The sequence below is a fragment of the Daphnia magna genome, linkage group LG1, assembly GCF_020631705.1.
Source record: "Daphnia magna isolate NIES linkage group LG1, ASM2063170v1.1, whole genome shotgun sequence".
NCBI classification, from domain to species: domain Eukaryota; kingdom Metazoa; phylum Arthropoda; class Branchiopoda; order Diplostraca; family Daphniidae; genus Daphnia; species Daphnia magna.
In genome coordinates this window covers 3,026,718-3,049,895 of record NC_059182.1, presented here as the reverse complement: position 1 = coordinate 3,049,895, position 23,178 = coordinate 3,026,718, and the positions used below count along the sequence as shown (strand labels likewise).

General features: G+C 40.1%; 2 protein-coding genes across 2 annotated transcripts; one reads left to right on the top strand and one right to left on the bottom strand.

The window, feature by feature from the left end:
- The first annotated feature begins 66 nt into the window (after positions 1-66).
- LOC116931904 (vesicle-associated membrane protein 4) lies at positions 67-1,307 on the top strand. Its single transcript, XM_032939576.2, has 6 exons — positions 67-252; positions 336-388; positions 451-492; positions 556-702; positions 774-859; positions 926-1,307. Exons 1-6 carry the CDS (start codon positions 199-201, stop codon positions 949-951), a joined length of 408 nt encoding a protein of 135 aa, XP_032795467.1. The 5' UTR covers positions 67-198; the 3' UTR covers positions 952-1,307.
- LOC116931872 lies at positions 1,218-21,441 on the bottom strand. Its single transcript, XM_032939528.2, is given in 9 exon segments — positions 1,218-4,026; positions 4,570-4,730; positions 4,733-5,093; positions 5,095-5,656; positions 7,724-8,032; positions 8,411-8,577; positions 15,278-15,426; positions 18,004-18,335; positions 20,629-21,441. Coding segments are annotated over 9 exon segments (3,210 nt in total). The 5' UTR covers positions 20,673-21,441; the 3' UTR covers positions 1,218-2,901.
- Between the last annotated feature and the right edge of the window lie 1,737 nt (positions 21,442-23,178).

Genomic DNA, 23,178 nt, shown 5'->3' with positions numbered 1-23,178 from the left:
CGGCAAGCATTTCGTTTGAATTTTAATCTGCATACTGCCCTAGTCGACAACAGGTGGCACGACAAGCAATATTCTTACTAGCAGGCGATGTTTGGTTGAAGATAGCTGTCTTGTCTCGATTTTCTTGACGTTTTTCTAAAATATTTTAGCTGACGTAGACAGAAGTTAAAGCTTAATATTTTTCGCTAGAATTTTATCATGTCTAGTAAACCAACCAAGCCGGGCAGAAGCGAAGGAGCAGATTTTGAGAGGGTAGGTTACTTCTTTTAACAAATCATGTACCTTTGAAACAAATTTATAAATTGTGTGTTTGCATACTATTCTTAAAATTACAGGAACAGCTACTGGAGGCTGTGTCTGATGACAGCGACGAAGATTTTGTGTTACGGTAAGATTTCTGTGAGATAATTTTGGTTTTTGTCACTTGTATCATTCTAAATCTGTTTGCAGTAACAAAGTTGGGGGCCGTTCATCAGATAACAAACTACAAGAGTAAGTTAGACGTACATTTGAAATGTACATTTTCCTGTTAAATAATATTTTGTCTTTATCCAGTGTTAAATCTCAGGTGGAAGAGGTCACAAATGTTATGAAAGAAAATGTGCATAAGCTGTTTGCCAGAGGAGACCAGTTAGATGAGCTTAATGAGAGGTCTGAAAACTTGAGAAGTGCTTCCAATGAATTTCATTCTGCCTCATCAAGGTAAACCTACCATAACCAGTTTTACTCTTTAAAATTTCTTGTTATTCCTCTAATGCTTTCAACACTCTCAGATTACGTAAAACAATGTGGTGGAAGGAAATGAGAACTCGACTCGTCCTAGGATCACTGTGCATCCTGGTTGTGCTGGTTATGATAAGTATAGCATAGTTTAAACGGCAATTCAGTGTAATTAAATAAATACCAGCTATTTTTTTTAATGTAGTATGGCTAGCAGTCAAGTACCATTGATTCAAAAACAAGAAGACTACAAGACAAAAAGCATATCGAATTTATCAGATTACGTCAGACATTTATATTTTCTTGTCGTGTTAAAATTTCGTCGGCAGTATTACCACGTCAATAAGACCAATTCAGAAATATTGAAGGCCGTGCATGATAGTCAGCTGTGAATGAATGATAGTCTAACATTCACTATATTACTAAACCATCTATTTATCGTTTTGTCAAACCAAGTGAGATTTATGTTAATTCGGAGAGAATTTAGTTAAGCGATAAAGGATTGAACACTTCCCATTGTATTTCACCTTTCACGAAATATAAAATGATGAATACAGAACTGATGGTATTCCATCAATGTCCGTGAATATAGCGTTTCCATGTCCTCATATCTTCGCGTCCGCTCGTTCTGTTTTTTGTTTTGTTTTCAATTGATAAGTGTCGTGGTCGTTCAATGTTGGGTATTTTTCGGTTCATTTAATATTTCCTACTGGGAAAAAACACGACTGAATCTGGTTTATCATCACATACAGAGTTTTATGTACACAATTGGAAATAAACAATTTAAATAACAATCTGACGTTGATTATTTTTTCAAAAAAAGGGAAGAAACCCAAGAACATTATATTGTAATCATTTCAGCTGTGGATGAGCAAAGAACGGGTTTACGGAAACAAAAAATGTACTTGTAAAGAACCGCTAACAAACGTAAAGAGGTTGGGCTTTGAATGAAAGAAGGCATGAAGCATGCATTGGGGATGCTCAGACCACACCCCCAGAATGGAATTGTGTCCCGTGGACCATATACATGTGAACACACTTCACGTCCAACTGATTCCCGCTGGGGAAAGAACGGCATTTTTCGGCAGTAATTATCTGTTATCCGCCCCCTGTAAACGAACGTTTATAAAACTCTGGTTTTCTTATGAAAATGTGTTTTTCGTATGTGTGTGTGGTGATGAATCGATCAAATGTGATGTCGAAATCGGGGAATGAGTTTTGCTTGTTCACTTGATGGTGATACACGGTCATCAGTGTGTTTGATTTCGTCACCATTAAATAAATCTCTCGTTTGATACTGGAATGCATTCACAATAATTTACACGGCGTAATTTCAATTGTTTTGAGTGGAACGGGATACAATAAAAAACTACACACAATGCGTGAAAGAAAGTTGTTCGACACGAATCATTTTTGAGATCATGTAAAATTTCGAAAAACATATCACCCGCGCCTAGTGGAATAAACCCAATCAGAAAACAAACAAAACCGATGAATAATTAAACCCATTTTGACGTGAGAGATCAATCGGCAATAAAAATGAACTAATTTTGGCTTTTTATTTATTTTTATTTAATTATTTTTTTTGGCTTTTTCTTTTGGTAATTTTCTGATATTTTTAACTATCGTCGTAACGTGACTTTTGATAATTTGTTTAAAACTGTTTCAACGCGAGGAAAAATTAAACGAATTCGACCAGTCGACGCAGATGTAGGCTTTGGATATGAGAGACAATAAATACAATAAAAAGAAAACAGAAAGAAACATGACATCAAATGAGCTACCAAGTGATGGAAGACATATCGGTCACGCCGTCAATCATCACTTTGCAGTTGTTGTTCTTCAATCATAAAAATTGATCAAAAAAGAGAAGAGAGATCGGAAGAGTTGAAGTCCCAGGAATGGACTGAGAGAATCAATGAACATCCTCGGCCATCAAAACAGTTTACACGTACACACAGTCACACACCCAACAGATTTGAGATTTTTGTCTTTTTTTTTTACACACAGATCCCTTTCCCCTTCCAAAAAAAAACAAAACAAATAAAATAAATAAATAAATTTTAATAATAATAATTTAAAAAAAAGGATAGACAAAAAAAATCAGACACTAGTAACCCAATCATCGACGCACAGGGTTTCTGTTGCCCAGTGCGGCGTGTCGGGTTGGGTGATCGGATGTCAGGATCCTGGGCCGCCCTTCTCGTAATGTCGGGTGAGGCTGACAGTAACCGAACTGAATTTCGCTTTGGTGTTCTCTTTGGGACGAGGCTTGTAGGGCCGTCCATTAGCAGTGTACCGTCGCGAATGATAATAGCGACGCACAAGAAAAGCGGCCACAAGGCCGGCTGTCAGTGACAATAGAATGACGACCAGTCCAACGTACAACGGCCAGAAAACCAGCCGGATGCATTGCTGCTCATCCGATCCATCAGGACAATCTTCGCGATCATCGCACCACAGATCGGAGCTCAAACAAGCCCCTAAAGCTGGACACCCAGTCCGGCAGACCATTTGACTGGCATTGCCATGAGCAGACTGACGGGCAGCGAAAGACATCGACTTACTGGCCACATCCTTGAAGACGGACAGCCAAGTGACGATGAGCGGAGTTTCATCAGCGATGGGGATTCCCTGTAATGAAGCGACGACCAAGAGTCCATCGGACATCCAATTACGTTCTGCCCATCCGGCCGAGTAGAGATTGAGCGGCTGCTGGAACGCCTTGTCGGAACTACTTAGGAGACTGCTGCCGGCCATCAGGCAAACTTCCCTGTACAATTGGGTTTTGCCATCGGTGATGGAGTAGACGAAGAGGCGATTGTTAGTCGGACACCCTTCGACTGTTTTCGTGATGGACGCTTGTCCGGCGGGGAAAACCAGAATAATGTAACCTCCGCGGGGCGCCTGGATGTGCCACGGGATGCTGTGGCGGACGCAGCGATCGCGCGGATCGATGCGCAAGTTGCCGCGCTTGCCCGTCTGCTGGTGGCTGTCCCAGCAGAGCGGATCGATGCCGCGCGAGAACGAATATTCGGCCACAAAGTAGAAATGATCGTCATCCTGGGCCCAGTTCATGTCGCGCACCTCAAAAATCAACTCCAGCGAAGAGGCGGCGCTCTGAAGAACGACCGGGTTGTTGCCGGACAACGAGCGGCACGTGTGATACGAACGCCGACGCACTTTGCCACCCCAGAATACCTCGTCGACGCTCAGGCAGGCCTGGCAACCGCTCTGATTGAAACGGGCGCAGCCCGTCGAGTGGAATGGGTTGATGGTCAAATGCGTGTGCTCACCTTTGCCGGCCTGTTGGTTTTGGAAAACATAATTCGCCAATTGTTAAACGTCATCTCTTTGAAACACGAGCGAACCATTGAATTGAATCGCCAGCTTTAGAAATGTATACGTCTCGTTTAGTTATGCCTAACAAATAAAAGGGCTCTAACATCTACGTATAAAATTTTCAAAGAGCCTATAGTCGATGGAATCGAAACGATTGAAAATGGAGCCCTTTCAACTTCCGAATTTTTTGAAAGAAAGATCCGGATGGAAAAGTTTTTCAGGCTAAACCCACTGGAGCTCGAACATAAATTGGTTGCATCACCGAAAGGCTGAATTGACGCCCTCCGCTCGTACATGCGAAACTTTCCCTTCAATGATTGATGTAGATATCCCATCGACCTTTATCCGTGCGAGAGACTAATTGGTCCCTAAAATCAATAAAATCTCCCCCCTCCCCCGTCTGCTGAAACCCCAATTTCTCCGTATTCCGGCACCCCCTTCCGCTTTTGTATGTACAGTACGTCCAATATGTTAATTTCATATGCGTAGACTATATATAGTACATACCTGAAAACGATAGAGGCAGCGTAGGTGGCGGCTGCCTCCACGTCCGTACAGCAACGGATTGCGTGGAGAAGAAATGCTTCCATTTCCTTTGGCGCTTTCCAGCAGCTGGAAGCAATCGGGAGTCATCAACTGCGACGCTAAAAGCTGGTCGTCGTCATCTCTCCGGGCGTCGTTGACGACGCTTCCGGCCATTCGGAAGGTCTCGTCTCGTCTTTGCCAACGAGTGGCTGCTTCGATGTGAAACGATCGACGGTAATGAACTCGTAGCGGATGACGAAACTCCACGGATGGATGGCCGTTCCGGTGGCCAACTCTTGCCGGATGGTGAAGCGAGGACTTCGCGACAGGTAACTCTCGCCATCTTGCCAGCGGCAAGGTTTGTAAGCTGTCGATGCGTTGGCATGGACGAGCGCGTGAGGGCAAATACGCGGCTGGATGTCGGCTCCGCACTGGCGGAACACTAATTCCTGCCCGTCTGTCAGCGTCAGGCAGTCGCCATCTTCGCTGGCCTGCAGTCGGTACGAAGAGGAAGGTCATCCACACTCTTTGATCTTCCCTTCCGGTGAATTCGTAGAGGCAGGTCGTGTTTGGCGCTATCGTCGCATCCGGACTGCGGATGATTCCCTGACGCTGACTGCGACGGCTATTCGATCCCGAACTGGCTATGGAGATGCGACATTCCGGATGGTATTGTCGCACCTGATTGGCGGCTACGAAACGCACCCTCGTCGTCAAACGGAAGCCCGGACTGGCTCCTAACGGAGCCGGATTGAACGGAGCGTCGTGCGGTTGGCTGTGGAACACGACCAGCAATTCTCCTCCGGCTCCGGTGATGTGCGGCATAGTTCCAGTGCCGCACAGACGAGCTAACAGAGGCGATTCGATGGTGGCTCCGTTGTAGACGGAGACGGTGTCGTCCACCCACGGTCGGCACTCACGACCGCTCATCATTTTGCGCTCTTTTTCTCCGGCATCCGACGTGCGCACGGAAAACGATTGGCCCGGCTCTGTTTGCACTAATGTCAGTAAAATGGTTTGGTTCTTCGGTGACCACGCCTGCCGGATGTAATAGTAGCAAGTCGCATTTCTGTAAAGAGAACATTTTAAAGTTTTTCAATTGAAAATATTTGAATGTCGATGCGCTTCTCTTCCCTCTGCATTGGACATTCGCAATTTTCGTGTTGGCTGCTGCAACATTCACACAGGCAAAAACAGGAAAAACTGAGGGTGTTGTTCTTATACGTACAGGTAATATCTAAGGGAGCACAAATAGGATTCCATCTGATTTTGTTTTATTTTGAAAGAACTCCGGTAATGGAGAAATTCCTTCCTGTCGCTTCTCTCTAAATGTCAATTGTGGACGGAACTTGGAAAGTGATCCACTCCAGGGTTTGTTTTTTTCTTTTTTCCTATTCAATCGAATACGGACAGCGGCCATTGTACAAATGACCGAGTCAACCTGACTATCCGTTGTGTAACTGTCCTATTTTTTTAAATGTATTTTCAAGAAAGAAGACCCTGGTGGATGCGTGGGGGGGACAACTTCCTTTTTCTATTACACATCTATTATGGACGCCATCTTGCCATTCCTGAGAGATGGCCCAGCAGGAGGGGCACATCCTCCCTGCTTCCCACGTATCGATTTTTATTTTTATTTTCTTCTTCTTCTTCTTCTTCTCCGGCGCTATATACCAACCACTTCTCTCTTCCAAAACCAAGTTTTTTTTTTTTTACTATGCCCAATACCATGCGCTTGCACTCTCGGCTATTTCGAATGGTCTGACCCAGCCCTCCACTAGGGAACTTATAAAAAAAGAAAGTTCCTCTTATTCCATTCCGAGAGTGTGTCCCCACTCTCTCTCTCTCTCTCTTTTTAGTTGTTAAAAAAAAAAAAAAGAAGCAATCGTTACAAAGAGAGGGAGAGAACCGTTTCAACAATGAAGACATGGACGAGCTGTGCTGTTGTTCCTGCATAATGAATGCTGGCCCTCAACCATCTGAATCTTGATAGTTGATGAAGCTCCAGCTAGATTGACATTCTTTGTATGAAGAAATGTTGTGTGTGTGTATAGTTATTTAACTGGCGTATAGTCTATTACCGGTATACAGACAAGAGCGTCTGAACGCACTATAGGAAAAACATGAGTTGTTTTTTTGCTTCGAATAAAGTTTCTTTCGGAGCTCTTGGCATATTTAACGAATTTAATAAACAAAAGCGCTACAATAAAAAAATAAAAAAAGTTTGTATCTGCCCTTCAACCAAAAACCGTTTTAGACGATGTCCAACTCGAAGGGATTCGACCGTAAGGGAGGAAAACATTTCCGAATCAATGGATTACAATGGAAGTATATAGAGTTTTGTATATGCAAGGATTTTACTGTATGCAAAGGTCAACTATCCATATCTATATACATCAGACAGATATAAGAGAGTCAGTCAATCTCTCACCGTTACATACTACATCCACTCTGTTTGTTGTCCATTTCTATATATCATACATAATATTTTTGCATGTGACATTTTGAAATGTGGGTCAACTAGACTGTTTCAACTGGCTCTCTCTCTCTCTGTGTGTGTCTGTTTCATAGCTTTGGATACTATAAATACACATCTGCCAAAGGTCGAGCCGAGTATATAAAGCTATAGGACGCCAAAGAAAGAGATTATCGATCGTTACCCAGTATGTTGGAGAGGATATAGCTATACTAGCCGGGGTGGTAAACAAGGGAGTTGCTGGTGAGTGGGGAGGGTGGGATATGGCCTGACAATTCGCAGTTGCTCACGACGATCCATCATGAAGCAAAGACTACTCCGTTAAGGAGGGGGGAGAACCACACGGAATCACTAACAGTTTCGATCCTACTTACGTATGCATAACATTCATAAGTGCGCCCATCTGTGGCAGCAATATGACGCTTGATAAATGTGGCAATCTCGCAATAAGAAACGATAAATGAAACGCCATCCCACCGAATTAAAAAAGAAAAGAAAGGCAAATCATAAATCAACTATACTGGCCACTGATAATTGGAAAAAGTAAGGCAATAAATATCTAATAACAATAATAATTCAAAAGGAATCCGTAAAATAAGATGATATATGAATTCAAAAAAAAGTTTGCTTTGACGCTGCAAAGTTTTCGCTTGTTATTACCTCGGATAAAGGCCCGGAAAGTTAGGTGATTGTAGAATGCACGTCCGTTGATCGCAGCTGTGCAGGTTGCGTGAGCACAGAGTGCCCGGTACGGGATCGCCGTACCAAAGAATAGCTGCTGCTCCTCCACCGCCGTTATAACCGCCAGCCGTGCTGGTGATGGCTGACGTCGAAGGTGAAAGGTTACCCATGTCAGCGCGGACGACCCGGTACGTCAAGTCGAAACGAAATCGGCTCAAATCGACGATGTCGCTGATGGTCAACATCAGCTGCAACCATTTACCGGCGCTTGTAGTTATGGGTTGACCCCTGCAGTGACACGGAAGTACAGCAGAAGGGGGAGAGCAAAAAAAAAGAAGGGAAGCGGTAAATTATGAATATCAATAATAAACAAAGGCGGATGTTAAAGGAAACGTGAAAAGGGGGATGGGCAATATCGATCATATCGGATCGATCGTCACGTGATGGGGATTTGAAAAAAAAGGACATAAAAAAAAAGGGAAATATACACATAAACAAGTTCGATAGATGTGGAACACGAAGCCATTGAGTTCCTGGTTTTGAAAAAGAGGACACGAACGTCAGGGGTTTTCTTTTCTATTGGATTTGAAGATTTTTGTGTTTTTTTTTTTTAATGAAAAAAGGAAGGAAAGGGGATAATCCATAGATATATTGTTGTTGTGTTACCATCCTTCTCCGCACCAGGCTCCGGTGATGACCTGATCGCCACCGTGAACAACATCCACATCGGCCGGAGTGGACGAAGCGTCTCGTTGAACAACTTGGCCACCCAAACACAGACTGCCGTTCTCCGATCGATGCAATTGGCCCACAGAAAACGCTTCCATCCCCACCTAATCATTGAGAAAAATGATGGTTAATATGTAAATAACTTAGAAAACAGCAGTTTCCACGAAATTCAAATTCGTAGACTTCCAGTAAAACTGGAATCAATGAAATCAAATGACATCAAATGCAATTTGATGTTTGTAACAAATGACCTTTTTTATAGTATAATTGAATATCTCCTGGAACAACACGCTAGTTTATATTTAGCTCTTCACAACGACGATAGCTATTTCCGGCCATATAGTCAATAATCGAATAAACGAATATCGCAGAAATGAAAGCTTTTCCCTCATTTTTTTTTTTGCTGATGGTATAGCCTCGTTGACTTCCTGATTAGATCCAAATAAATTACACACACTATAGCACCGAATACCGTAAAGAAAAAGAAAAAGTTATGTGCCACACTGAACGTATATAGGACACAGCAAAAGATGAGAGGGATCGATCGTCGTCTGGAAATCGATAGAATTCGATTTTATATCCGTGTCCCTTCTGTTAGCTAAGAAAAATAAAAAAACCAGACTCCTCTCACAAAAGAAAAATCATAAAATTTTATGGATATTAAATACGGTATATCGACATGGAAGAGGCGCGGTTTGGACTTGCAAGTCTAATAAAATGGATATATATACAATCACACGCGGCCTCTCTCTCTCTCAGACTCCGGATGGATAGGAGGAAGGGAAGGATTTTTGCCTTTAAGATCGTCAAAGAAAAAAAAAACACAAACGAGAAAGAACTAAAGAAAAGCAAAGTAAAATTGAAACGCTGCTATATAGGCAGCAGCTTCTGTTTGTTGTGTGTGTCCTCTATAACAATCATTCGACCTGATCCTATACGCCCGTTGAAGCGTGACGTCACTCAAACTCTCAATCCACGCACACGCACACACAATGACAAACACGATGGTTTCTGATATATCTAGATAGCGAGCGGATGTCGTCGAGGATTTGATATATAAAAGAAGAAGCTAAAGAAAACAAGGATCCACGTCACAATTAAGGACATGAGTTCTCTCCACTTCTATATTGGAGTTGTATATTAAGAGTCGCGAACAAGAAGAAAGGGAGAAAAGGAAGAAAGAAGGAAAGAAAGAGAAAAAAAAAACAACTTTTTTTGATCTTTTATCCATTCCCTTGTTTGTTTTTTCCACAGTGATGATGCGGCACGTGATTTGATTTCTTTGATAGCAAAGTTTCGTTTTTTTCGTGAGGTCCTCAACAACGAAAAATCCATAGAAGATATAGTGCCGAATACATAAAAACAAAAGCGGGCAGAATTGAGTTAATCCTCTTTCTGGTTGCCGCCTTGTTCAATTATATACATTTCAAACTTTTATCTATAGGTTCTAGCTGCTATATAAATACCAGTTCTTGGTGTAAAATTATGGCAGTGACGTCAAAGATTAGCCTCATCGCCCACATTGTCTAAGAACACTGGCACTTGGATGGTAAATTTTAAATAAAAGAAGTTGAAATAAAAAGGTTTGCCCTTTTTCTTTGTGCTTATATACGCTCCCCTTGTCGTTTGAAACACAAAGTTACGAGTTGAACTATACAGGGAAAAGATTAGACTAGTTCTATACACACCTACTCTATAACTACATTTTAAGTAGCACTTTCCAGTTCCCTTTAGACCGAAGCGAAAAACAAACTTTTCTTTTCTCTATGTATACACCAACGCTGCACACAATTTTTTTTGTTGTTGTTCAAATCGATCCGTTGGGACCTGCTGCTTTGGCTGGCTGTAGTAAGAAAGTTAGTTATCAATGTCACCACGCACACACGGAACAGCAGTAGTACATTGTGTTGGGGATTGCGTACGGTTTGAAATCACGGGAAAACGAAACCAACCTGCAATGGCGGTTGCAATACTACTCTTCAAGCCTTTAAAAACAAAACGGCTGATCTACACTACTTAAAAAATAGTTTCTTTGAACCATTAACCAAATTTTTTTTTTTGTTTGTTTTCAAAATTGTTAAGGAAAGAAGAGGCTTTAGGTATTATAACCATCAGTTATGATGGGCGTTGTTCTTAAATCGCTTTAAACCATAAAGTCCCTTGTCTAGTCCGATACAAACCAAAGTCTTTGATGATGCACTAAAGAGGGCTAGAGTTTCTTATTCAAAAGAGTATATACATATAATCTAAAAGCGAGAGAAATCGTCGTATACAACAGACTCTTCTTCTTCTTACTTATCCGAATAGAAAAGATTCTTGTTTTCTACGGAGTGTTCGATACAAAATAAAAGGGGGGGAGAGACAGACACAAAGAAGAGGTTGCACACATTTTCTTATCTCTCTCTCCGGTCCAAAAGGGGATGGTTTTTGTGTGGGACCCATCGACACATAGAAATAGGAAATATCGACGTGAAAAGAAAAAGGAATTTCTTGTGACACACGCACGAAAACAGCAGCAACAATGCTGTGCGCGCTCTTATAGAGTCACTTGTCTTTTTCAGCTTAAAGCTCACGATGTCTTTTTTTTTTTAAATAAAAGTGTCTCAATCACGTCAGAAAAAAAACGTGATGGTTCACATCCAATCATTCTTAAAAAAAAAAGGAAAGAGAATCATTACATATAAACTACATCCTTTATGTTGAATGACATATCTAAAATGCGCTGATTGATTCCGTTTGCAGCCTCATATCTATCTGGCCATAAACGGACCGAATAGAACGTCAATTGGTATACACACACTATTGAATATATTGGTCAATATGATTCATAGAGGGGGAGATAGGGCCTTTTATGTTTGCTTTTTACATAAATGCCTTATCGAGTCAGTTGATGTATTTAGGATCTATTATTTGGGTCTCTATATACAGCACAAGATGGAGGGATATCTATATGTATAAGGATACAATGTATAGAGTGTATTTCTCGTGTAACACGGGGACCATTCCGTTCATTCGGTGACAGTTAACAAGGCCCACAGTACACAAAAGCTACCCCTTTTTTTTTGAAAAAAAAAAGTGAGTTCGAACGAAGATATAGAGAGAGAAGGGGAAGAGGGGAACGAGTTTCGTTACTTAGCATCTGACAGCTATATAGGCTGGGTGCCTCTCCGATGGTTATTGAAGTGTGGTGGAAGCCAAAAAAGGAGCTCCCTGTACATTTCATTAGCACTTTATTGAAGACTAAAGACCAGCCCTCAGTTCTCCCTTTATATTCTTGACTGTGGAAGAGGCACGTGGAAGAAAATCAAAGCAGAAAGAAAAGAAAATTGATTGGTCCCCCTTTTTATTCTGTTATGCTCTCTGCTTTTAACTCTGTTTGCCTCTTATAAATAATAATAATAAAAAAATAAGTATTTATGTACTATATACGAGTAGAGTATCGATCGACACGCAACGTGAGTTAACCTCCCTACACGCAACACGACCATCAGAATATTATATCAAAACTTGCAGAGTGTTACTTTAAGGCTACACGAACAATTGATCTGCAAATGTTTTTCTTCTCTCTCAATGCCTGTATATATTTACTATATAAATATCAACGGATTGTGAGACACGCCCATGGTCAAGAACTTCATTTTCGTATATATATATATACGTCTATATAGTGTAGTATATACATTTATTTATTATAGATATCTTAATCTTTTATTTCCTCTGGGCATATATATATCATCGATAGACGTGGCCTACGATCGTATAAACGGATCAAAGAACAAAAAGAATTACAACCAGAGCGGCATTACACTCGTATTATTTACAATCGAATAAATTTTGCTTTTGTGCGCTGTGTTTTCCTATAGTATATATTAGAAAACCACATACAAATCCTTTCCCCCCGTATATCCGCGGCATTCTTGTAATAGGTATATTTATAGATAGCAGCACAGTTATAATACCCCCAGTAGTATAATATTATATATCAGTGATGATGATAATAAATATTAGATCTATTTGATGTGATGTTTCTCAGTTACCGAAATTATATTCCCAAAAATAAAAAGGCCTTTCTGGTTAATAATATTTAAAAAAGGCTCATCATCTTGATGTATCAGAATAAAAAGAATATATAAAAAGAAATGATTTTTTTTTTCATCAAATCATTTATTCAAAAAGATCAAATGAATTCTATATACATATAGATCTATACGTCTGATTATGTATTCAGACTTTCTTCTCGTGCACCATTTTCCATATCAAATCGATACGGAGACACTGGCCTCATTTCTTTATTTCGCCGAGGAAAGGATTCGTAACAAGATCATAGACTGCAGCTAGCACCCAGTTCATATAGGATTGTTCATGTGCAAAGGCAAATGAGCCAGAAAATAATTGAATAATTTTTCCATACGAGGAAACGATATGACGAGACTCTCCTCCTAAAAATATGAATATCGTAAGAATCCCTTATATACGTCTTTAACAGTTGATGCGCTTGAATGTAAGCTGTGAGACTCTCTCTATTTTGACGTATGCGAGATATGTTTTAATTTTGAAATAAATTACAGTCCGTTTTGCTTCGCTGATTTTTCTTGGATTCCGCAACGCATTCTTTATACGTATACGACACACTAAAAAAATATATAGCTCCGTAATAAACGTAAAAGATGCCTCCTCCCTCCGCATTAAAAATAGGGAAAGAAGTTTGTGAATTGATGGTGGAATAAAATCTCATTTGCCCTTTATCGTCTCTCCCTTATACATATTGAATACATAAAGATGATGACAAATGGTTTAGAAACTATACGTAAAAGAAGGGGGTGAAATCAAAAGCTAAAGAAGGTTACACACATTCCGACATTATAAGAATAAAAAGGAACTAATCAAATATTGAACTCCACCTTTTCCGCGAAGCTCAAGTCTCTCTTATTGCATTTATAGTCTAAGTCATCACGTATAAGAGTAGAAACAGCAGCCCACCATTATAAAGTTTGTGCCCGGAGCACATTGTGTTTTTGGCTCCTTCTTTTCTTTGTATTTAATCGAAAAAGAAAAAAAGAAATCAAAATACCCCCGCCTTCTTTTCGTATATCTCCACACTGTCGATGTATACTATATATACTATGCACTTAGCAGACGTTCTCTATTCTTCTTTCTCCTCCTGCTTCCTCCCCCTCCTTTTACTCCCCCGTATATAGATGGCCGATTGATGGATCGTTTCTTACAGACGGAAAACGGTAGAGCGTCTCTCCATATTTCGCCCGTCAGCGTAGCCGGAAAAAAAAAAATTAAATCCTGAAAGAAATGGTATATAGAGTATAATATAGATCCTTCAAGTATATAAGACATTTGAAAAAAAGAAAAAAGAAAAAAAAGGATTTTCGTTTTTGATCGAGATTCGATCCCTAATTGTTCGACAAGATGACAGGGAGGACTGAAGAACGAATCAACTAAATGGGATTGAAACGTGGATGATGATCGCATAACGTTGGACAAAAGAACGTATAAATCAAGTGGTTTTGAAGGCATTATACGTCGCTCAATATTCGTGTCGATAAGGACACACACAAAGAAAAATGCCTGTAACAAAAGGAATTGTTTCTGAAATTTTTAAAAAGACAGAGGCGGAATCACGCGGGATTTTGTGTGCACGAACAAGAGCAGCAGTTTCTCTGGGAGAAAAAGAAAAAAAAGGCGAAAGGGAGAGAATAGAACATCAAACAATCGAGTAGAATGGCAAACGTGTACATGCTCGTCCACTCTTGTATCGCAAAGTGCATTGTTTTTCAAGTGATTTCCCCCTAAAAATTCAATAGCACAAAATATTCATTTTCGATAGAAAAATTCTTTAACCGACCCAGTGTAATCCCACTATATTACGTTTAAAATCAAATTAAAATTGCATAATACGGCGTCTTAATTTAAGATTCCCCTACGCCTTTAATCATTCAGATCGACATTTCATTTTTGACTGTATACAGCTTAACATTTAGTATTTTCACTTTAATTAGAAAGCCTGTGCCATTAAGGACATCCCTATAAGAAGAAAAGTTAAATTATATACTGCAGCTATATACATAAAATTTAAACGGAGCAAGTGGAAAAGCATTTCGCTCACGCAAAGTCTAAACGTGAGGCGGAACATGACGGATGGCGTCCCAACTTTTATATTTTATTAATTCCATAACAGCCTGTAGCTATATTCATGCAAAATATACAGCTGTGCTCAACTTCTAAAAATGATGTACTGCTCCTCGTCGAAAACATCGACCCAGCTTTTCCAGTCTGAAATAATTGCTATCGATTTGATGTTGTATGGTAAAGTACACGCCGAGAATGGCGTAGTAGATAGGCGGCCTCTGGACATAATAAGGCCTCTAGCAATATGATGCAAAGGCTGCAACTCGTCTATTATAGCAAACTGTTTGACAACAACGTGTGCCGTCTATTATATTCGATTTGAAATGTTCATCACGCAATTTCGTGCGTGCTGCAATGTCTTTCTACATTGAAATCTAACGGCCAATCGTTTCATTCCTTTGCGTAATGATCGGTGAAGTGATTTGCCATGTCCAACAACAAGGAAACCAAGTAAATGCTCATCATCTAGGACTATTTATACGACGTTTTACACGTATAGGATTGGTTTAGATGTTTATAATCACGCAATTTGATGGGTCGATCGTGAATTCCCAGCAGCCACGTTTTAACATATAGCTGGAATGGACGGTCGTTGAATCAGAGTGTGCCCTCGAGGTTGCAGTGTTCAAATAAAACGAATATATAGGAGCAAGTTTTACTTACGAGAACACGATCGCCGTGATGACCACCGAGAGCGGTAAAATTAAACCAGCAATGCCACGGAAGAATTTGGGTCGTGCCCGACATTCTGGGGCGGACGAGACTCAGCCGATATGTTGATCCCAGCCGTGCGTAATAAGTCCGGTTGCAAACTGTCAAATATGTGGAAATACAAAAAAAATTCATAAATTTTATAGTTGACATTTCTATTGACACTAGTTTTGCATGCGAAATGTGTGCCCCGTCTCGCGTTGCCAGCCGGAAGAGAAAAAGAATTTCTTCATCGACCGCATCAGACATAATCCACGAATGATGTAACACAACAAACGATCCGATAACACCGCTGTGTGTATATAGCTAGACAACATTCAAATGTATACGCATTCATCCCGCCCTTTGACGATTGAATATTTTCAATCGATATATATACGTGTCGTATATATAGCGCGCCCAAACGAATGACTACATCAGACGGATGCGTCCAAAAAGGCAACAAATTGTTTAGCAAATTGGGTCGTTCCTAAGCGACGACTTCCCCCCTATATCCAACGCTTTATAGATATAATCATTATAATAAATAAATATAAAATGAAAGCTCACCCCATTGGGTATTTAGTATACACAGCAGCGAATCAATGCCACTACATCAAAGATGATATGGAAGGAACAGTTTGCCCGGCGCGATGAAAATCAGAGCGAAACTCACACACAGCAGAGATATAGGAATTGGTTATGCGCCAAGTGTGACACAGTCTATATAGACTATATTTATAGGCGAGACATTTATTTTTTTTTTCATTATTAGATATACTTTTATATCTCCCTTCTCTCTTGTATAGATTCGCATTCCCAACTGCTGTAGCTACACACGAACACACAAAGATATAAAACCAACCCCTCACGCTGTTGTGTTCCTTTTCGCACCATTCGGCCCGTCATCCTACATAATACCGACTATACCCTCTATGCTCTCTGGTTGTGTCTTATAATATGCAAATTAGATGCCGTCAATTATCAAGGGCGTGTCTGACGAAAGGCAGTCTCTTAGACAAGGTCTATTAGTTATTCAAAAATGCTTTGAAATTCCAATTTTTCTTCCTTTCTTTGATTTTTTTTTTTTTTGTAAAGAAAGGAAAATAAAAAGATGGCTGTGATGACTGTCGACAATAGCTTCGAGAATTCGGAAGAACAACGGAGCAAACAAAAAAGACAAAAGAGAGAGGCACAGCAATAACTAGCAGCTCGTTCCTTATATGTCTATATAGTTGTGTATGTGTGTGTGTGTGTGTGCCCAATCGGAGTCGTTGGAGTCCGAATGATTCGTGTGTGCCGGACATGACGGCTGCAAACGATGCGACAAACTTGGCCCATTCTATACACACGAGATATGACATCGGAAAAGCAAAAGAGCAAAACGCTGTCCAAAGGGGCCTACTTAAGTCGAAGGCCCTTATAGCCAAGCTCCCTAGATTTTATCCTGTTTGCTTTCAAGTTAAGTGCACATCTTATAAAACAGAATTGTTTACGATATTTTTGTTTTTTAGGTGAACGGTCGTTGAAATAGAAGCGCAAATGAAAGCTGTCCGATGTTGTTGTTGGTCTGGTTTGTTTAAAATAAAGCGGGAAGGGCTTATAAAACATTCAGATTTTGCTTTGGCAATTTTATGAATACAAGGAGACGCACAGAAAATTCTTGCATGCAACAACTGGATGGTATAGGACAGCAATTTCCCTTGGTTGTTCTATTTTTTCCTTTTTCTACGTCTATAATAAAATGCGGGATTGCTAGGCCATTTGACTCTGCAATTTCCCTTGAAAATTCCGAATAAAAACTTGGAGAGAATAATTTCTTTCCTTTTTCAGGACCTTTAAAATTTGGCCTTTTATTTATATATATAGCTGGCACCATTTATAAGCCTAATATAAATAAAGACGGGCCTGTTGTAAACTATATATTGTGTGTAGGGATCTTGGAAACGAGCAACTCAATAGAAGTGGAAGAATTTGTTCTTCAAAAAAAAAGAATTGCGTTGCACGTACAGTTTGCGACCGGCCAAATCGGATTTCCCTCTTTTTTGCTTCTTCGTTGTGAGCTGTACGATCGACGACGCAGTCTACATAATAACTATATATAAGGTATAGGCGTTTGGCCCTACACCCGCCGTGATCGCAATCAAATGGAAACAGTTGAAAGCAGCAAAAGATACATAGAAAACACGTCTCTTTTAATTGAAGGTATATCCTATACGTATACTTAAATTCTATTCCATTCCGGATGGAAATTGCCTTTCATTCTCAATTCGTTCACGTATATAGCCTTTTTTTTCCCCTTTCATCTGTGAACGGACCCAAATAAAGGACCTACCCAACCGCGTGTTTCCATGTAGATCATACAGGGAGGAAAGATATGTATATACAGAACGGAAGGGCCTTTTTATACACAGAGTATATATGTAACACACGCGCGAAATCGATTGACTTTCTCACATCTGCGCAAAGTGCGATGCCATTGTCGCGTTGGCATATCGTTGGCAACGATGTGTGTTTCCAGCTGGTCCAACAAACCGACGTCTTTTCCCCCCCAACAAAAGCCAAAAACTTATATATAAAAGAAATGAATTGATACACAGGCCGAAATGTTTGGATGGAAGCCCAAAATGCGATCCATTTGAATGGCCCCATGAAACTATATACTACGAATAAATTCGGAACATTATTAAAATACTGACTGGTGCAGGATCGAGGCTCGTCGACGCGGTTGTCGCATTCGTCTTTGCCGTTGCACCAGCGATCCATCGGCAAACAAAGTGTTCCTTGTCCGTCTTTGCTCGGGCACCGGAACTCCGAGATGTCGCAAGTGTTGACCTCGGATGGCGCCAGGAAAGACGACGACGCTAAAGAAACGGCCGAAGAGGCGGACACTGTCGCTGGCCAGCTCAACAACAATGTCAACAACAGCATCGTCCAGTTGTTGCTGCCCTGGTCGCAACAGTCGGCCATTTTACAGGTTTCCTTTGTTTTTAAAATTCGGTTCCTTCTTCTGCGCACACAACAGCAGCACCTGGACAATCAATTGAAATCGTAAATGATTAATAATTCAATAACTTTGTATTTGAAAAGCCCTGCTTTCATCGACTTGTTGTGTGTACGCAAATTCAGACATTATATAGCCTCGACAATCTGTGTTTTATGATCAACGACTTTCTTTTGTTATACCTTATAAAGTGCAGCCTCTTCTACACACACACACACACAGAAAAAGACTTTTTTTATTGAAAGGGATCGAGTGTTGTTCATCATTCTGCTTTGACGCTTAACCAATTTGGAAAGGGGGGAAATTCTTATTATAGAGTTTCGTGTCTAGGCCTTTTATTTTTCTTATTGATGTAGGATAAAACTCTTGGTTGGTATAGACCCAATCATCATCGTTCTATATGTTTCAAAAGAAAACAGGCTAATCTTTCTTTTCCTTCACGAATTATTTTCATGTTTATTTTGCATTTTAAAAATAAGGCGAAAAAGACTTTGAAGTCAGGGACGGACAGAGAAGAAACGACCCGAATCTGAAATGTGATTTGATTTTCACGAAATTTCATTTAGATCTCTCCCCCTCCCTTTTATTTTTGCTAACAGAATTTTACTCCGTGTCTGTATGTGCCACTCCAAAGATCAAGTGGACTCCACAGTGTCAACTCGCTCGAATCATTTAACGATTTAACTTTTATGGAATGCTCAACAACATCCTATATCGAAAAGAGAAGACGTATACATTTCTATATAGACTTTATAAGCCGATTGTGCACATCGCATTCATGTTCAACCCCTTTTTTTCGTCAAAGTCTCTGGAAATCAATTCCTGTAGGCTACAACGTATATTTTTATACATTTATTTGGCTTCGTTAAATCAGGGGATGTGGGGGGACACACACACACCTTCCAACGATGTTGAGTAACACGTCCAGGTGAAATGTTTGAAGGATTGTTGCATTTCTTCGGAGATTCTTCCATCGATTAGAGATACCCTTCAACATCTCACCTGGTGTTAAATACTTGCCTATAATCGTAAGCTTCTTATGATTATTATAGACAGGTATATATAACAACATACATATACGCAACGGATCTGCAAGCAACAAAAAGGTGTTGACTTTGGGGCGTGTTCGGCCCGTCCTACCCAACTTGTAAGACCCTCTTCTCAATTAACACTATAAAGTATAGGCCTACGCTTACGAGGAATTTGACCGTTTAAATGATGACCTTATTCTTCGACATTCTCAGTTGGGAATGTACAATCGTATCCTTTATAACGTCATCCGATGAACGCGTTCACAAGATCGTTTTCATATACAATCATTAGAAATTCGGGACTTGCTCGCGTTTTTTTGGTGAGTGACGTTTGAATGATAACATCTTTACTGTTCCATTGGCAAACTTAAAAAAAACCAACTGATCTTGTATATAAAGGCGTCTCGATTGTTGTTGTGTTTTAAGCTCAAATAAAATCTTCAAAAAAAAAAAATAATTTTTATTCTTTGCTTGTTATTACATCGTTTGCGTCTGTGTGTATATAGATAAAGAAGGCCGGAGAGAAGACCAAACAGGAGGCGGCGTTTACACGCGGACAACGCTGATCGATCGTTGTGTATAAGCCCCCGTTCTTTGGCCGTCTGATCTTTGCGATAAAAGCGCCAAACCCCTTCGTTCCATTGCTATGTCTCTTCGGTTGCTCACGAAAAAAACATCTTCCTTCCCTTATTTATTTATTTTTTTTTTGGCTTTTACAGTACTTTCGTGTTGTATTTAGGGGAGGGTGATGGGGTTGGGTGGATGTTGAGAGATCCAAAACGCAATTTTCCTCTTCGTTCTTCGATCAAAGACCATCAGCCGTTCCACCCACTATCAAGCGATAGCCGAAGAGATCCTAAACAAAAAGGATGTAGCCTATATAGATATATAGACACACTGTACATTATCTATTTATTTATAAGAGAGCCATTATATATAGCGTCCAACAGCAGTCGGCCCTCCCCTTCGTTTGGATTGGCTTTGCTCGGTTAATTGTCTCTTAATTTTCTTGCCTCTTATTATACGTATTTATTTCTTTTTGCTGTGACACAGATGATGGTGTGTACCCCCGGATAAGTATAAAGGCATGTTTAAGACAGAGTGTGGTTCAACGATTGAACATTGGAATCATTTTCACATTGAGGGGCAACCATTTCGATGTAGATGCCACTTGCGAAATGCAAACAGCTGATGCACCCTCCATTTCAATTAAAAATAAAAGATGGGAAAACTCTTATTGTGTACCGATTGTTTATCAAATAAATGTTGGTTGAAGAAACAACGTATACCTCGAAATGTTTCGCGATATTTCCAAACACACACGGCGGCACATACACACCTCACCAAACACTATACACAGCACGCACACACACACACCCACCGGATCCAACAGATCTTTGCCTTCTCCCCCCACTGTTCTTATATAATTTGTGTTCTTCAATCGCTGTGCAGACTTGAAATATGTATCGAAGGAAGAAGAAAAACGAAAGAAGTTGACTGCTTTACTGGATCGATAACTCGGATGCGGTGCCTGAACGGCTCCGTTTCTGCGAAACGTTTCATCAGCCACTGCACATACACAACACGAGAGAGAGACGAGTGTTCTCTATACGTTGTACAAGCTGACGATCAATCTGCTGTCCAAAGTTATTTATGTCCCTGTTGCTTTACTGTACGTACGCAGTAAAAAAAATATGAAATAAATGAGAAAAGACCAGCCCCATTTTTGTTTTTCCGCCCTCCAATCGCTCACTAGCTGCTTGTGAACTGGAACGCAAACTGTGGACACTCTGTTTGGACGACATAGTCCTTCTTGGCAGATGTTAAAGAGCCTTTAATCGAGGCCAATCATTGGAAAGGGAGACACAAACGAGGGAGTCACCAATCAATTCCGATGCACCAGCAGTTGATTGAAAGTGATGTAACAGTCCAATGAGGCAGAGAGAGAGAATTCCGGAAGAAAAGCAGACGAAACAGTTGGCCGTTTTCTTTGAGGGCAGGTTTGCCGACGATTCGCCCTGTATGTAACAGGACGACGTTTGAGGACGAAGAGTAAACTGCTACTAGAGAATGTCGTCGATATTTCGCTAGCAAGGAGACTTTACTTAGGGTGGAGGGCTAACGCCAGCAGTCACAGGAGATCCCTGACGTAGGCGGATGGACCCTCGAAGAAAATCAGGGGATTTTGGAATGCGCGCGCAGATATATTTTCACGAGGCGCACGAGATTCTGCGCAACTTCTTTATATTATCCCGGACAACAACAACAAAATTTTCCGTTTTTAAAAATATTTTATCGGAAAAACACATCAGCTTATGTCTGACGGATTAAATGACGTCACACCTCAGCTTCTTCCTTTAAAATAAAAAAAATGTTTAAAAGTTTAATACTCTTGTCTGACCATCCGATTGAATCCCATTCCTGTGGCTTGACGTATTGACGTTATGTATATACCTCTATAGGTCGTCTCTCTACAGCCAACTCTTTTTAGGATTCTTTCTTGTGATGGGTTTAACTTTTTTTGTTTATTTTCTTTTACGAGACGCGTCATAAAATTATTATTTTTTTTAAATGCCCGCCCTTGCAAAAGACACGTTTTTTTTCTAATATTTTGTTTATGAAAAGATAATTTTGTAGAAGGGCAATCTGTCATTCCCCTTTGAAAAATATCATTTTTTTGTTGTTGTTGTTGTTTGGCTTGAAAATAATATGCAGCAGCAGCTTGAAATATGCATATGAGGTCTACTGTGCATCACATATATAATAGGCGCAGAGAATTCTCTCACTTATGAATTGTTTGACAAGCTTCTGTTCCACATCCTACGTACAAAGAACATTTGAATGTATATACCCTCGGATATACAATGGAGCCCCTCTGCACTCTGCCATCTTGAATATTAATGGATGTCGAAACTAAATTTTGATCGCATTATTTCAAAGAGATAAAACAAAAATTGACCAGTAGATTTTAAAGCTAAAGAAATTGAATAAAATCATAGAGTCCAAAACATCTGGTTTTAAGGGGGAAAAGACGAACATTGTACGAGTTCACAAATGGTGTATACATAAGAGGTTGCAGCTTTTGGTCCTATATATACACAGTGTCATTGACATAGTGCGTGACATTCGACTGCCGCGTGCATAAATAAACGACACAAGGTGAAACGGTTCACCTACAGTCTACATAGGGAACTGTGGGCGAACTCTAATGGATGTCTTTACACTCACACGAGATCAAAGTTTTCGATGTTCTGTTTGTTTTTTGTTGTGTGATGCAGTCGATCGGTATAGAAAAAAGTCCATATAACAAATGAATGGCGCGGCACATATGAAATGTGTTTTGGCTTCAGTATAAAAGGAAGTATAAGAAATTTAAACCCAAAAAGAATCGGCCTTTTTTTTTTGTGGAAGTGCAAAGAAGTGTGTGTGACTTTATAGGAGTGTAGGTGGATCTTATTTTGAAACCCTCGGATGAACTTGAAAAGGTCGGACTTCCGGCGTTGTTTATTTTTTAAAGGAAAAAAGAAAAGGGAAAAGAAAAGAAACCCGGGGATTTTTGATTCTTTTCCTTTGTGTGTGTGTGGGTATTATTGTCGAGGGTCCCATCCGTAAAGATTATATACGTTCACTAATTGGACAGAAACAAATCATTCGAATCGAAACGGAATTTTCTTCTTAGTTTTTTTTGTTTTTGCGTGCGTGTTTTTACCTGGAAATGTGTACAGGGATAGTGCGACTGTTTGATCTTTCACGAAGACAAGATTGTCTAACGCAAAAGTAAAAATGAAGGCAAGAATAAAGGGCAAAGATCTTTCCTTCAAAAAAAAATAAAATAAAAT

Coding starts and splice junctions, on each gene's coding strand:
- LOC116931904 (XM_032939576.2), top strand. CDS start 199: ATGTCTAGTAAACCAACCAAGCCGGGCAGAAGCGAAGGAGCAGATTTT. Junction 253..335: donor AAGGAGCAGATTTTGAGAGG/GTAGGTTACTTC, acceptor TTAAAATTACAG/GAACAGCTACTGGAGGCTGT. Junction 493..555: donor TCAGATAACAAACTACAAGA/GTAAGTTAGACG, acceptor GTCTTTATCCAG/TGTTAAATCTCAGGTGGAAG.